We start from the raw sequence: 16431 nt of genomic DNA, 5'->3' as shown, positions 1-16431 counted from the left end.
TACACTCTGGAATTTAGAAGGACGAGAGGGGATCTTATTGAAATATATAAGATTATTAAGGGTTTGGACAGGCAGGAAGCATGTTCCCGATGTTGATGGAGTCCAGAACCAAGGGCTATAGTTTAAGAATAAGGGGTAAGCCATTTAGAAGGAGATGAGGAAACACTTTTTCCCCACAGAGAGTGGTGAGTCTGTGGAATTCTCTGCCTCAGAGGGCGGTGGAGGCCGGTTCTCTGGATACGTTCAAGCGAGAGCTAGATAGGGCTCTTAAAGATAGCGGAGTCAGGGGATATGGGGAGAAGGCAGGAACGGGGTACTGATTATGGATGATCATCTATGATCACATTGAATGGCGGTGCTGGCTCGAAGGGCCAAATGGCCTACTCCTGCACCTATTGTCTATTGTCAAGCAACTTTCAACACCTTCTCTCCAGAGATGCTGCCCGTCCCGCTGAGTTACTCCAGCATTTTGCGTCTATCTTCAATGTTAACCAGCATCTGCGGTTGCTTCCGACACAACTTTTGACACCTCAGCAGTTCCCACTCAGCGCCGTCTGCTCCTGCCTTGTGGTTCTGAGGAGATGAAGAGCGACTGGGGTGTGGGTACCAGACAGAGGGGCGGACATCGAGACTGTCTGGGGCAACTCCCACTCTGCCCTCCCCTCCCCTCCCTCCCTCCCCAACCCAACTCAATCAGACAATGAGTCACAGAAACGGAATGGAACCATGTGGTAATACAGCTGCCTTCATGAAAAACATCTGTTTGTTTCAATTCTTTGCTCTGAAAAATGCAGGAAGGTTACATCAGAGGAGCATTGTGGTGAATAGGGTATTGTCTTCAGATATGGGCACCATGTTATATTAACCATGGGGTTAACGGAATGGCAGTGTGTGTGCGTGCGTGTGTGTGAGTGTGCCTGTGTGTGCATGCGTGTGTGTGTGTGTGTGTGTGTGTGTGTGTGTGTGTGTGTGTGTGGGTACGTGTGTGTGTGTATGCATGTGTATGTGTGTGTGCGTGTGTGTGCGTATGTGTGTCTGTGTGTATACGTGTGTGCGTGCGTGCGTGTGAGTGTGCCTGTGTGTGCGTGCATGTGTGTACGTGTGTGTGTGTGTACGTGTGTGTGTGTGTGTGCGCGTGTGTCTTTCTTCACACGATTGGAGCAGAATTAGGTCATTCGGCCCATCAAGTCTATTGGCCTATCCAATCATGGCTGATCTATCTCTCCCTCTTAACTCCATGGTGACAATGAAGGGAAGAGATTGAACTTTATTTCGCCTTCCATCACAGTGAGGAATGTGGAGGAGTCACTGTGGTGGATGTTCATGTTAAAATGTATTCTGTGTGTCTTGTTGGTTTTTATTGGTTTGACTCTAAGGCAAATCAAATTCCTCGTATGTTGCAAAACATACTTGGCTAATAAAGTATGATTATGATATTGATTCTTCTCCCCATAACCCCCCGATACCCGTACAAATCAACAATCGATCTATCTCCGATGTAAAAAATATCCATTGACTTGACCCTCTCAGCCGTCTGTGGCAATGAATTCCACAGATTCACCACCCTCTGATGAAAGAAATTCCTCCTCATCTCATAGAAACATAGAAAATAGGTGCAGGAGGAGGCCATTCGGCCCTTCGAGCCAGTACCGCCATCCATTGCGATCATGGCTGATCGTCCCCAATCAATAACCCGTGCCTGCCTTCTCCCCATATCCCTTGACTCCACTAGCCCCTAGAGCTCTATCTAACTCTCTTGTAAATCCTCTTGTAAATCCATCCAGTGATTTGGCCTCCACTGCCCTCTGTGGCGGGGAATTCCACAATTTCACAACTCTCTGGGTGAAAACGTTTTTTCTCACCTCAGTCCTAAATGGCCTCCCTTTTATTCTAAGACTGTGGCCCCTGGTTCTGGACTCGCCCATCATTGGGAACATTTTTCCTGCAATTGGGAACATTTTTCCTGCATCTCCTTCCTAATGGGACGTCCTTTAATTCTGAGGCTGTGCCCTCTGGTCCTGGACTCTCCCACCAGTGGAAACATCTTCTCCACATCCACTCTATCCAGGCATTCTTAACATGGGATTGCATTGGTAAGTCCAGTATCACTAGTGTGTGTTAAACATAGAGTACTATCAATGCTTTTATGTCCTGCATCATACAAAGTGAAAACAAGCCCATCGGCCCACCCAGCCCAAGCCAACCAGATTTAAATTGCCCTTCGCATGAAACTATTTCAGTGAAACCATGAATTAGACCCATTTCTGGCTTTGCGTACACAGACAATCCAAGTGGGCAATGAGACCGTTACACTTAGTGGTCTGGGGACGGCGGCCAAATTGCAGCATCTTCCACCGCCAGCCCGTCGTGTCCAAGCTCGGACTCACATCCGGGGTTTTGAAGTCGACAAAGCCCACATCTGAGAGGCAGCAACCCTCCAATTAGCAGGCGGCCGTTAGACTGAGCTGCCCGCAACGCTCCACTCTGATGCCAGCGCAGTTTTATTTTTAGATCGACACAAATTGCCGGAATAAGTCAGCTGGAGCAAGGGCGGCCACTAGAGTTGCTGCCTTGCAGGCGCTTGAGACGCGGGTTCGATCCCGACTACGGGCGCTGTCTGTACGGAGTTTGCACGTTCTCCCCGTGACCTGCGTGGGTTTTCTCCAAGACGTTCGGTTTCCTCCCACACTCCAAAGACGTACTGGCTTGTAGGTTTAATTGGCTTGGTGTATGTGTGTAAATTGTCCCTAGTGTGGGTAGGATAGTGTTGATGTGCGGGGGTCGCTGGTCGGAGCGGACTCGGTGGGCCGAAGGGCCTGTTTCCGCGCTGTATCTCTAAACTAAACTCAGCAGGTCGGGCAGCATCTCTGGAGAAAAAGGATGGGTGACGTTTCAGGTCGAGGCCCTTCTTCAGACCCTGAAAGGGTTAACGTTCAGTGCAAGATAAAGCCCAGTAAAGCCACATTAAAGATAGTTTGAGGGTCTCCAATGAGGTAGATGGGAGGACAGGACTGCTCTCTAGTTGGTGAGAGGACGGTTCAGTTGCCTGATAACAGCAGGGAATAAAAATGTGTCGGAAGGAACTGCAGATGCTGGTTTAAACCGAAGATAGACACAAAATGCTGGAGTAACTCAACGGGTCAGACGGCATCTCTGGAGAAAAGGAATAGGTGACGATTTGGGTCGAGACACCTTCTTCAGGTGAAACTGTCCCTGAATCTGGAGGTGCGCGTTTTCAAACTTCTGTACCTCTTGCCCAATGGGGGAGGGGAGAAGAGGGAGTGGCCGGGGTGATACTGGTCCTTGGTTATGCTGCTGGCCTTGCCGAGGCAGCGTGAGGTGTAGATGGAGTCAATGGAAGGGAGGTTGGTTTGCATGATGGTTAATAAGTGAAGAAAGCGAATGGTATGTTAGCATTCATAGCAAAAGGATTTGAGTATAAGAACAGGGAGGTTCTACTGCAGTTGTACAGGGTCTTGGTGAGACCACACCTGGAGTATTGCGTACAGTTTTGGTCTCCTAATCTGAGGAAAGACATTCTTGCCATAGAGGGAGTACAGAGAAGGTTCACCAGACTGATTCCTGCGATGTCAGGACTTTCATATGAAGAAAGACTGGATAGACTCGGCTTGTACTCTCTAGAATTTAGAAGATTGAAGGGGGATCTTATAGAAACGTACTAAATTTTCAAGGGGTTGGACAAGCTAGATGCAGGAAGATTATTCCCGATGTTGGGGAAGTCCAGAACTAGAGGTCACAGTTTAAGGATAAGAGGGAAGTCTTTTAGGACCGAGATGAGAAAAACATTTTTCACACAGAGTGGTGAATCTGTGGAATTCTCTGCCACAGAAGGTAGTTGAGGCCAGTTCGTTGGCTATATTTAAGAGGGAGTTAGATGTGGCCCTTGTGGCTAAAGGGATCAGGGGGTATGGAGAGAAGGCGGGTACAGGATACTGAGTTGGATGATCAGCCATGATCATATCGAATGGCGGTGCAGGCTTGAAGGGCCGAATGGCCTACTCCTGCATCTATTTTCTATGTTTCTATGTTTCTAAGGAACTCAGTAAAAATCCCAAGCATTTCGTTCACCCGTGCTCCAATGAATGAAGTCAATGCTGACATCAGATATCAACAACTTTGATGCTTATCACATTGAAAAGGATTTTCAAGACATACCACGGCCTAGAACCTTATCTCCTCAGCCTATCGATGGAAAGACCTTGCATCCAATGAGCTAACTCTGGTGTAGTCTCTCATGCAGACACACTGTGGTCGGGGGAGTCCAGAACCAGGGAGGTCACAGTTTAAGAATAAGGGGTAGGCCATTTAGGACTGAGATGAGGAAAAAGAAATTTCACCCAGAGAGTTGTGAACCTGTGGAATTCTCTGCCACAGAAGGCAATAGACAATATAGACAATAGATGCAGGAGTAGGCCATTCAGCCCTTCGAACCAGCACCGCCATTCAATGTGATCATGGCTGATCATCCCCAATCAGTACCCCGTTCCTGCCTTCTCCCCATAATCTCTGACTCCGCTATCTTTAAGAGTCCTATCTAGCTCTCTCTTGAGAGTATCCAGAGAACCTGCCTCCACCGCCCTCTGGGGCAGTGGAGGCCAATTCACTGGATGTATTCAAGAGAGAGTTGGATGTGGCTCTCAGGGCTAACGGAATCAGGGGATATGGGGGCAAAGCAGGGACGAGGCACTGATTCTGGATGATCAGCCATGATCATATTGAATGGCGGTGCTGGCTTGGAGGGCCGAATGGCCCCTGTCCTGCACCTGTCCCATTAGTTAAAACAATGCTTGCACCGACTCCATCATGAGGTGGGGTTACTGCCAAATCTTTACTGATTGAATGGCCTTCATTGGAAAACAATGTTGAAACACGGACAACAAGTCAGTCAGGATTAGCACCACAAGCTAAAGCTCCAGCATCTGAACGGTTAATATTTCCGGACACTGTTTTGGAGTTTTTCCCGAGTCGAGCCTTTCTTTGCTCTTTTCCCAATTGATGCTTGTTTCGTAACAGTCCAGCTTTGTTACAAACTATGCGACTGGCCCTTATCCTAAAACCCTGTTTGTTCTACCTCGAGCCAGCTCTCTGGGACAGCTATGTGTTGAAATCTTGCAGAGGTTCAGCATTCCACTGAAGGGCCTTGAGATGCACTCTGACTGCCCTCTGTGTGTGTGCGCTCGCACCCGCGGCTTGCAAAACAGTGCAGCAGCCCCAGCTGGCCCATCAGGGAAGGTCGAGTAACAGGGGGCCAGTGGCCGACCAACATCAGGACTTGCTTGTCGACCACAGATGCCGCTCCTGTCACTGGTGATCTTAGGAGGACAATGGGCTGTGAGATCAGGAGAGAGTAGGCGTAAATTGTGAGGCCAGAGGAAAGGATGTGGATGCAAGGAGCCGGGAGAGGGGTGGGGAATGGAGGGTGGGATAGTGGGAAGAATGGGTTCGAATCTCGGAGTGGAACAGGGCAGAGAAGGGAGGGGGTGCGGAGGGGGGGGGGTGGGAAAGATGTTAGTGGAAAACCCTTCCAAGTTTAGATAATTTTGCTTAGAAAGTGATACGGTAATTTTTAAAGCAACCGATTCATTGCATGTTCAGTTCATGGATAGTGCATCTGTTGCCAGATGTGAAGTTGCAGTACATTGGCCTGGCCACTCGGTGGCACTCCAATGCCAAATTGGTATCACTTGGAACGGCACGGTGGCGCAGCGGTAGAGTTGCTGCCTCACAGCGCCAGAGACCCGGGTTCGATCCCGACTACGGGCGCTGTCTGTACGGAGTTTGTGCGTTCTCCCCGTGACCTGCGTGGGTTTTCCCCGGGTGCTCCGGTCTCCTCCCACACTCCAAAGATGTAAGGGATCTATAGATTAATCGGCTTAGGTAAAGGGTGTAAATTGTCTCTAGTGTGTAGGATAACGCTAGTGCGCGGCGTGATCGCTGGTCGACGCGGGCTCGGTGGTAGAAAGGGCCAGTTTCTGTGCTGTATCTCTGAAATGAACTAAATTTAAAAACCTGGGACCCTGGAACCGTTTAGTTTAGTTTAGATATACAGCGCGGAAACAGGCCCTTCGGCCCACCGAGTCCATGCTGACCAGCGATCCCCACTCTATTAACAGCATCCTACACTAATAAGGGACAATTTGCACACACACCAAGCCAATTAGCCTACAAAGCTGTACGTCTTTGGAATGTGGGAGGAAACCGAAGATCTCGGAGAAAACACATGCGGTCACGGGGAGAACGTGCAAACTCCGTACAGACAGCACCCGTAGTCGGGATCGAACCCGGGTCTCCGGCGCTGCAAACGTTCTAAGGCAGCGACACTCCCGCTGCACCACCGTGGCTGCCCTGTGGCACCTCGCCGTTCCAGATCATGACAAGGACGTGGTTTGGACTCAGGGCGGTTGAGGAGGAGACAAAATGTGTGGGGAGGAACTGCAGAGGCTGGTTTAAACCGAGGACAGGCACGAAAAGCCGGAGTAACTCAGCGGGACAGGCAGCATCTCTGGAGGAAAGGAATAGGTGACGTTTCCGGTCGGGTCTGAAGAAGGGTCTCGACCCGAAACGTCACCCATTCCATCTCTCCAGAGATGCTGCCTGTCCCGCTGAGTTACACCAGCATTTTGTGCCTATCTGTTGTTAAGGAGCAAGTTGAACGAAGATCTCCAGTCGTATTTTTTCCGAACTCCACAACCTAATCTTTAACGTTATCTAGCACAAGGATAAATCAGACCAATTCATAACGAGTTGGTCTCCATTCGTCGTTTTTTTGGAATCATATGGTGCAACACAATTGTAAAAAATAACTGTTTCAGGACTGGACGAGGGTTGGTCAAGACTATAAATAATGATCTCCTCTTTTTTTCTTTTCTTCTCTCTATTCTCTCTCTCAACTTTTTTCATTTACTCGTTTTCTTTTTTCACACACTATATATTTCACATCTTTCTATCCTTTACTATCTAACTTCTTTTTCTTATTCTAATCTTTTTTCAGTGTAACAAAAAAAAAAAAAAGAAGTTGTACATAAAATGTATTATGAAAATATATATTAGGCACTTTGGTGCCATATGACTGTACTTACTTCTAATAAAATAAAATATTAAAAAAAAAAAAAAAAAAAACGTTATCTAGCACAAGCTCCCTTGAGTTTGGAGTTTGCGGCCGCCTTTGTTATTAAGATTTCAAATTCCATCTCCAGCTGTCCTTGAATCGCACTTAATCGCTTCAGTGTGTTCGGCAAAGGATGAATCACAGTTGCATTGGGCCACCAGAGATCTTCAGAGAAGTGTCACATCCAGAGAAATGTGAGGTGTTGTATTTCAGTAAAGGGCCTGTCCCACTTGGCGGGTTTTTTTCGGCGACTGCCGGCATCGTTGACTGACGTATCAGGTCACCGAAAGATACGCGGCGATACGGCGTGATGCCGTGGCGTGATGACGTGTTGACCCGCGGCGTTTCCTCAAGTGTCGCAACATATTTTATTTTGTCGCCGCTGGATTTTGAAATGTTCAAAATCTTTTGGCGACCCTGATATCACGCCGGCAGTCGCCGAAATAAATCGCAAGTGGGACAGGCCCTTAGGTCTAACATGGGCAGGGCCTACACAGTGCATGGTACAGCTTGTTGTAGAGTGTTGTAGAACAGAGGGGTCTATGAGCACAGGCGCATGGTTCCATGAATGTCCAGTCCCAGATAGATAAGGCGGTCAAAAAGGCATTTGGCACATTGGCCTTCATCATTCAGAGTACTGAGTATAGAAGTTGGGAGGTCACGTTGAAGTTGCATAAGACGTTGGTGAGGCCGCATTTAGAGCATTGTGTTCAGTTCAGGTCACCGTGTTACAGGAAAGAGTAGGTGAATCGAGGACCAGAGGACATAGGTTCAAGGTGAAGGGGAAAAGATTTAATAGGAATCTAAGGGGTAACTTTTTTCACACAAAGGGTGGCGGGTGTATGGAACAAGCTGCCAGAGGAGGTAGTTGAGGCTGGGACTATCCCAACGTTTAAGAAACAGTTAGACAGGTACATGGATAGGACAGGCTTGGAGGGATATGGACCAAGCGCAGGCAGAAACATAGAAAATAGGTGCAGGAGTAGGCCATTCGGCCCTTCGAGCCTGCACCGCCATTCAATATGATCATGGCTGATCATCCAACTCAGTATCCCGTACCTGCCTTCTCTCCATACCCCCTGATCCCTTTAGCCACAAGGCCCACGTCTAACTCCCTCGAGCACAAGGGCCACATATAACTCGTTTGGCAGGTGGGACTAGTGTAGCTGGGATGTTTCAGGTCGAGGTTTTTCTTCACACTGAAGAAGAGTCTCGACCTGAAACGTGACCCAGAGACGCTGCCTGACCCGCTGAGTTACTCCAGCACTTTGAGTCCTGTGTATTGATCAGCATCTGCAGTTCCTTGTTTCTACAATCGGTACGGCAAAGGGCAAGATACAGAGTGCGGAATATAGTTGTCAGCGTTATACCGAGAGACAGTGAAGAGCTTGGTTTTGCCATCAGATCGAAATAAAACTATACACAAATACAAAGGAGCCGAACTTCATAGGGAGGAACTGCAGATGCTGGTTTACACTGAAGATAAACACTGGAGTAACTCGGCGAAACAGGCAGCATCTCTGGAGAGAAGGAATGGGTGACGTTTCGGATCGAGACGCTTCTTCAGACCAAGTACAATAGGTAGAGCAGAGGGAAGATTACAGAGTGCAGAATATAGGTCTCAGCACCGCACCGAGGTACAGTGAACAGCTTCGTTCTGCATGCGATGAGATTAGAAAATACTATAGACAAGAGTAGGCCATTTGGCCCTTCGAGCCAGCACCGCCATTCAATGTGATCATGGCTATACATAAATATAATCAGGTCAAAGTCAAGAGCAATAAGGGGCGGCACAGTGGTGCAGCGGTAGAGTTTGATCCTGACTACGGGCTCTGTCTGTACGGAGTTCGTACGTTCTCCCCGTGACCTGCGTGGGTTTTCTCCGGGTGCTCCGGTTTTCTCCCACACTCCAAAGACGTACAGGTTTGCAGGTTCACTGGCTCTGGTAAAATTGTAAATTGCAAACTGTCCCTAGTGAGTGGGGTAGTGTTAGAACATGTGGTGATCTTTGGCCAGCACCGACTCGGTGGACTGAAGGGCCTGTTTCCGCGCTGTATCTCTTAAGTCTAAACCAGGCACAGCAATGAATACAGATTATAGTACGCAGCTCTGTAGCGCATCAGTTCCAGAGACATTACAGTTCCATCATCCAAGAGAGAGTTAGATACAGCTCCTAGGGCTAACGGAATCAAGGGATATGGGGAGAAAGCAGGAACGGGGCACTGATTCTGGATGATCAGTGTAGGTTTACAAGGTTAATTCCCTAGATGGCGGGACTGTCATATGCTGAGAGAATGGAGCAGCTGGGCTTGTGCATTCTGGAGTTTAGAAGGATGAGAGGGCATCTCATTGAAACATATAAGATTGTTAAGGGTAGACAAAAGTGCTGGAGAAACTCAGCGGTTGCAGCAGCATCTATGGAGCGAAGGAAATAGGCAACGTTTAAGATTGTTAAGGGCTTGGACACGCTAGATGCACAAAACATGTTCCCGATGTTGGGGGAAGTCCAGAACCAGGGGCCACACAGTTTAAGAATAAGGAGTAAGCCATTTAGAACGGAGACGAGGAAACACTTTTTCTCACAGAGAGTGGCGAGTCTGTGGAATTCTCTGCCTCAGAGGGCGGTGGAGGCCGGTTCTCTGGATGCTTTCAAGAGAGAGCTAGATAGGGCTCTTAAAGATAGCGGAGTCAGGGGATATGGGGAGAAGGCAGGGACGGGGCACTGATTGGGGATGATCAGCCATGATCACATTGAATGGCGGAGCTGGCTAGATGGGCCGAATGGCCTGCTCCTGCACCTATTGTCTATCATCCATGATCATAGTGAATGGCGGAGCTGGCTCGATGGGCCGAATGTCCTACCCCTGCACCTATTTTTCTAAGTTTCAATAAGTTCAAGGGAAAGGAAAAGTTATTTTTTTTTAGTGAGAGGAAGGTTTTGGGTCACAGCACAGACGATGTCAACACAGCAACGTGTTTGGCAACAGTAAACCTCCGAGCCTCTGCAACCTGCCCGCCCAGGTGTGCGCTTAAGAAGGAACTGCAGATGCTGGAAAATCGAAGGTAGACAAAAAAATTGCTGGAGAAACTCAGCGGGTGCAGCAGCATCATTCGCCCCATAGATGCTGCTGCACCCGCTGAGTTTCTCCAGCATTTTTTTGTCTACCGCCCAGGTGTGCGCTGCTGATCATGGCTTCAGGGCGCTCCTGTTACATCCTCCTCCTCGTCTTCACCGCAACCCGGCGCCTAACGCAGCTGCTGTGTGCTGCAGCCTTAGAAAATCCCAAATCCCCGCAGCTCACCCCGTTTAACCTGTCGAAGATGCCACACATACATACGCACACACACACACAGACACACACAGACACACACACACACAGACACACACACACACACACACAGACACACACACACACACACACACACACAGAGACACACACACACAGACAGACACACACACAGACAGACACACACACAGACACACACACACATACAGACACACACACAGACACACACACACATACATACAGACACACACACACACAGAGACACACACACACATACATACAGACACACACACACATACATACAGACACACACACACACACATATATACAGACACACACACACATACATACAGACACACACACACACATACATACAGACACACACACAGAGAGAGAGAGACACACACATACAGACACTCACACACACACTCACACACAGAGAGCTGCTCGCTGCCGCTCCCCAGTCCGGCAACAGTACATATACGGAGAGAGCTGGAATTCTCTAGGGAACACGGAATAAAGTGCAAAACATGACACGCCATACCTTGTCCTGCAAGTGTTCGGTTTGCTGTGCTCTCCGGAATTGTTGCTCCTCTCTCTGTCTCCCTCTCTCTGTCTCCCTCTCTCTGTCTCCCCCCCTCTCTCTGTCTCCCCCCCTCTCTCTGTCTCCCCGTCTCCCTCCCTCTCACTCTCTCTCTCGAAGCAATCCAATATTGGTCGGTCTACCATAGATTCCAGTTGTTCCGAATCACACCCCTATGACTCTGGCAAGTGGGCGTGAAGTTCCTCTAGAGAAAGCAGTGTGTGTGTGTGTGATAGAGTGATAGAGAGAGAGGGAGGGAGAGAGAGAGGGAGGGAGAGAGAGAATTCGCTGTGAAATCTGACACTTCAAGGTCTTGTCTACGCATCTGAAGTCACTCTCAGCAGAGAAGGGAGGGAAAGAGGGAGGGGAAGGGGCAGCAGGCTTGTAATTAAAGGGCTCTTGTGTTGCTGGGTTGACGTAGCCAGCAACAGGCAGGTGAGAGGCGCTGGAAGAACCATGTCACCGGGCAAGGCTGATAAGTCATCGACCACGCCAACCCTTCCTGATACAGCCGTCCCATCCCACACTGCCCTCCCTGACTCCCATCACACACAGACTCCATTAACCCGCAGTTGCTCTAGTCTGGTGGATGAATGTAGAATAAAACAGATGTACAGTGAATAGATACTGGGCATTTTTTTCTGCACAAATTAACCTCACAGTCGAGACACACCTGTCGCCCAGGTGAACTGACCTCTGCTCTTTTTTGAATATCGGCACAGCATCTCGCACTGCACAAATTAACCTCACATTTGACTGAGGAGCAGCACCTCGTAGAAACATAGAAAATAGGTGCAGGAGTAGGCCATTCGGCCCTTCGAGCCTGCACCGCCATTCAATATGATCATGGCTGATCATCCAACTCAGTATCCTGTACCTGCCTTCTCTCCATACCCCCTGATCCCTTTAGCCACAAGGGCCACATCTAACTCCCTCTTAAATATAGCCAATGAACTGGCCTCGACTACATTCTGTGGCAGAGAATTCCACAGATTCACCACTCTCAGTGTAAATTTTTTCCCCTCTCATCTCGGCCCTAAAAGACTTCCCCTTTATCCTTAAACTGTGACCCCTTGTCCTGGACTTCCCCAACATCGGGAACAATCTTCCTGCATCTAGCCTGTCCAACCCCTTAAGAATTTTGTAAGTTTCTATAAGATCCCCCCTCAATCTTCCCACCTCATATTTCGCTTGGGCAGCTTACACACACACCCCAGCGGTGTGAACATGGGCTTCTCTAACTTTGCTTTCTCCCTCTCTCTCCATCCCCCCCTCCCCCTTTCCCAGTTCTCCGACCAGTCTTACCGTCTCCGACTACATCCCTGAGCCGCCCACTCCCCTGAACATCAGTCTGAAGAAGGGTCTCGACCCGAGACGTCACCCATTCATTCCTCCGCTCCTGCCTGCCCCGCTGAGTTGCTCAAGCATTTTGTGTCTACCACATTTGAATAACAGGATCAGGTTTATGATTTTAATATGGCAGCCCACTGCCTGGAGATTAGCACGCAGTAAAGTGCGGCATCACGGTGCAGCGGGTAGAGTCGCTGCCCGTCTCACAGCGGCGGAGACGCGGGTTCGATCCTGACCTCGGGTGCTGTCTGTGTGGAGTTTGCACGTTCTCCCCGTGACCTGCGTGGGTTTTCTCCGGGCGCTCCGGTTTCCTCCCAAAGACACGTGTGTGTGTGGGTTAATCGCCCTCTGTAAATTGCCCCTACTGTGTAGGGAGTGGATGGGGAATATCTCATGAGATGTCAATGTTAGATATAGCTCTTTGGGCTAACGGAGTCAAGGGATATGGGGAGAAAGCAGGAACGGGGTACTGATTTTGGATGGTCAATCTCTACTCTAAAAATACCCATTGGGTCATAAGGACATAGGTGATGGGAGTAGAATTAGGCCATTCAGCCCATCAAGTCTACTCTGGCTTTCAATCATGGCTGATCTATCTCTCCCTCCTAACCCCATTCTCCTGCCTTCTCCCCATAACATCTGACACCCGTACTAATCAAGAATCTATCTGTCCCTGCCTTAAAAACATCCATTGAATTGGCATCCGAGGACTTCTGTGGCAAAGAATTCCACAGATTCACCACCCTCTGACTAAAGAAATCTCTCCTCATCTCCTTCCTAAAAGAATGGTCTTTAATTCTGAGGCTGTGACCTCTAGTCCTAGACTCTCCCACCGGTGGAAACATCCTCTCCACGTCCACTCTATCCAGGCCTTTCACTATTCGTCTGAAGAAGGGTTTCGGCCCGAAACGTTGCCTATTTCCTTTGCTCCGTAGATGCTGCTGCACACGCTGAGTTTCTCCGGCACTTTTGTCTACTTTCATTATTCAGTACATTTCAATGAGGTCGTCCCCCTCCCCCCCTTTAATTATCTAAATAGGAGAATTAAAAAAAAATAACTCTCAAGTAGCAGTGAAAGTGGGGAGGGTGCGGAGAGCACAAAGACAGGTCTGTGACAGGGGAGATGAGAGGATGAGTGGATCTGCCATTTGTTTCCCTGCCTCCCTGCCGATGACTTACAAACCTCCTTTGTGTTCCCGCTGCCCCACATCATTCCAACGCAGAACTTACTTTCCCCTCTCATCTTTCCCAGTTCTGGCGTCAGGCCAACGGTCGGAAATCTTCATCGCTTTGGTTTAGTTTCGGGGATACAGTGGAGAAACAGGCCCTTCGGCCCACCGAGTCCGTGCCGACCAGCGGTCCCCGCGTATTAGAGCGCTCTCCGACACGCACCAGGGACAATTGTACATTCTTTGCGTTTACACCGCGCCAATTAGCCGACAAACTTGTTGGTCTTTGGAGTGTGGGAGGAAACCAGAGATCTCGGAGAAAACCCACGCAGGTCACGGGGAGAACGTACAAACTCCGCACAGATGGACCCGGGTCTCTGGCGCTGTAAGGTTCGACCCCTACGCCACCATGCTGCCCTCTCATTTTATTTCAGAAATAAAGTTTATTCATAAAACTATCACAAAAATAACACCCAAATAAAACAGCACATGGCCCTCATTACATTCACTGAGTCATAGAACGTGGAAAAAGGCCCTTCGGCCCAACTAGCCCATCCTGACCAACTTGCCTCATCTGCACTAGTCCCCGACCAGCCTGCCTTTGGTCCAGATCCCTTTAAACCTGTCCTATCCATGTACTTGTTTAAACACTGTGATATTATCTGCTTCAACAACCTCCTCTGGCAGCTCGTTCCATACACCCACCACCCTTTGTGTAAAAAACTGTTGTTCAGACTATTAGCTAACTGATGTACAGACTGGCGCAGCTTTAGAGTTGCTGCCTCACCGCGCCAGAGACCCAGGTTCGATCCTGACTATGGGTGCTATATGTGCAGAGTTTGCACGTGCTCCCTGGGACCGCGTGGGTTTTCTCCAGGTGCTCCGGTTTCCCTCCCACACCCCAAAGACGTGGGTTAAATGGTTTCTGTAACTTGTAAGTGTGTAGCATACGAAAGTGAGATATCGCAGAACCTAGTGTGGTCACGGTGGCACAGAGGTAGAGTTGCTGCCTTACAGCAAATGCAACACCTTGAGACCCAGGTTCGATCCCGACTACGGGCGCTGTCTGTGCGGAGTTTGTACGTTCTCCCCGTGACTTGCGTGGGTTTTCTCTGAGATCTTCAGTTTCCTCCCACACTCCAAAGACCTTAATTGGCTTGGTAAATGAAAATAAATTGTCCCTAGTGGGTGTAGGGTAGTGTTAATATGCGGGGATCGCTGGTCGGAGCCAACCCGGTGGGCCGAAGGGCCTGTTTCCGCGCCGATGGCCGGCGTGGACTCAATGGGCTGAAGGGCCTGTTTCCACACTGATTCTCTGAAACTAAAACTTCCATTTTACATACTGCACTTGTTGAGATCTGACTGAATATATCCCAATATCTTCTTCTCCTTTCACCAATATAATAAACAACTGGCACTAACAGTCGCTTGCTCACAATTAAATGAATTAGTGTTGACTCCTTTATGCAGAAGGGTCTCGACCCGAAACGTCACCCATTCCTTCTCTCCAGAGATGCTGCCTGACCCGCTGAGTGTTATGCCCCTGTCCCAGTTAGGAAACCTGAACGGAAACCTCTGGAGACTTTCAAGTTCAAGTTCAAGTGAGTTTATTGTCATGTGTCCCTGTATAGGACAATTAAATTCTTGCTTTGCTTAAGCACACAGAAAATAGTAGGCATTTACTACAAACCTCTGGAGACTTTGCGCCCCGCCCAAGGTTTCCGTGCGGTTCCCGGAGGTTTTTGTCAGTCTCCCTACCCGCCTCCACTACCTGCAACCTCCGGCAACCACCTGCAACCTCCGGGAACCACACGGAAACCTTGGGCGTGGCGCAAAGTCTCCAGAGGTTTCCGTTCAGGTTTCCTAAGTGGGACAGGGGCATTACTCCAGCTTCTTGTGCCTGTCTTCGGTGTAAACCAGCGTCTGCGGTACCTGCCCAGACACCTTTGTCTGTCCCGACCTGCAGTTGGGCAAGTGACGGCTCCGGCAGCGGCGGGGTTAACGGCTTGCGTCGAATTTGTTGGAACAAGAAGGAGGGAGAAACCTATGTTTGACTTGTTCAGGAAATGGATCAGCACTAAAAATAGTGCACCCAACCAAAATGATTCTGCTTTCGGGGAGGAGGTCAAATGTGAAGCAGGAGGTTGCTTGCTAACGTTAATCATAATTTCTGTTGATTTCGCAAGGGACAGAGAAACATTCCTTGTCAGGACTACTCCCCTCTGTTAGGGGACGCAACCCGCCTCTTGCAACAGAGTTAGCATAACCCAGGGTCAGGATCTGAATCCAAAACTGGACAACATGCATATTATTTTTCCCCTCAACCAGCAAAAATTCTCCTTTTCTCCCTCTGTGTGTACAATCCGTGGTGGCACGACGGTGGTGCAGCGGGTGGAGCTGCTGCCTCACAGCGCCAGAGACCCGGGTTCGATCCCGACTACGGGTGCTTGCCCGTACGGAGTTAGTACGCGCTCCCCGTGACCTGCGTGGGTTTTCTCCGAGATCTCCGGTTTCCTCCCACACTCCAAAGACGTACAGGTTTGTAGGTTAATTGGCTTGGAAGTTAAAAAAAAGTAAATTGCCATTTGTGGAAATAGGCAACGTTTCGGGCCGAAACCCTTTGGGTTTCGGCCTGAAACGTTGCCTATTTCCTTCGCTCCATAAATGCTGCTGCACCCGCTGAGTTTAGAAACATAGAAACATAGAAATTAGGTGCAGGAGTACGCCATTCGGCCCTTCGAGCCTGCACCGCCATTCAATATGATCATGGCTGATCATCCAACTTAGTATCCTGTACCTGCCTTCTCTCCATACCCCCTGATCCCTTTAGCCACAAGGGCCACATCTAACTCCCTCTTAAATATAGCCAATGAACTGTGGCCTCAACTACCTTCTGTGGCAGAGAATTCCAGA

General features: G+C 49.2%; 1 protein-coding gene across 7 annotated transcripts in view; it reads right to left on the bottom strand.

Moving 5' to 3' along the window:
- plekha6 (pleckstrin homology domain containing A6) overlaps positions 1-16431 on the bottom strand; it is a 206347-nt gene that overhangs the window by 131960 nt on the left and 57956 nt on the right. Inside the window, exon 1 of one of the 7 annotated variants that reach the window (XM_033042857.1) lies at positions 10961-11303. The exons of the other annotated variants lie outside the window; for them this stretch is intronic. Coding sequence (XP_032898748.1) covers positions 10961-11145 — 185 coding nt within the window. The 5' untranslated portion in view covers positions 11146-11303. Of the gene's footprint in view, positions 1-10960; positions 11304-16431 lie in introns of those variants that run through there. 7 annotated transcript variants of the gene reach the window in all.

Source organism: Amblyraja radiata, chromosome 24 (genome assembly GCF_010909765.2).
Source record: "Amblyraja radiata isolate CabotCenter1 chromosome 24, sAmbRad1.1.pri, whole genome shotgun sequence".
Taxonomy (NCBI): domain Eukaryota; kingdom Metazoa; phylum Chordata; class Chondrichthyes; order Rajiformes; family Rajidae; genus Amblyraja; species Amblyraja radiata.
Note: the sequence above shows the minus strand (reverse complement) of the source record. Positions and strands in the feature narration are given on the sequence as shown.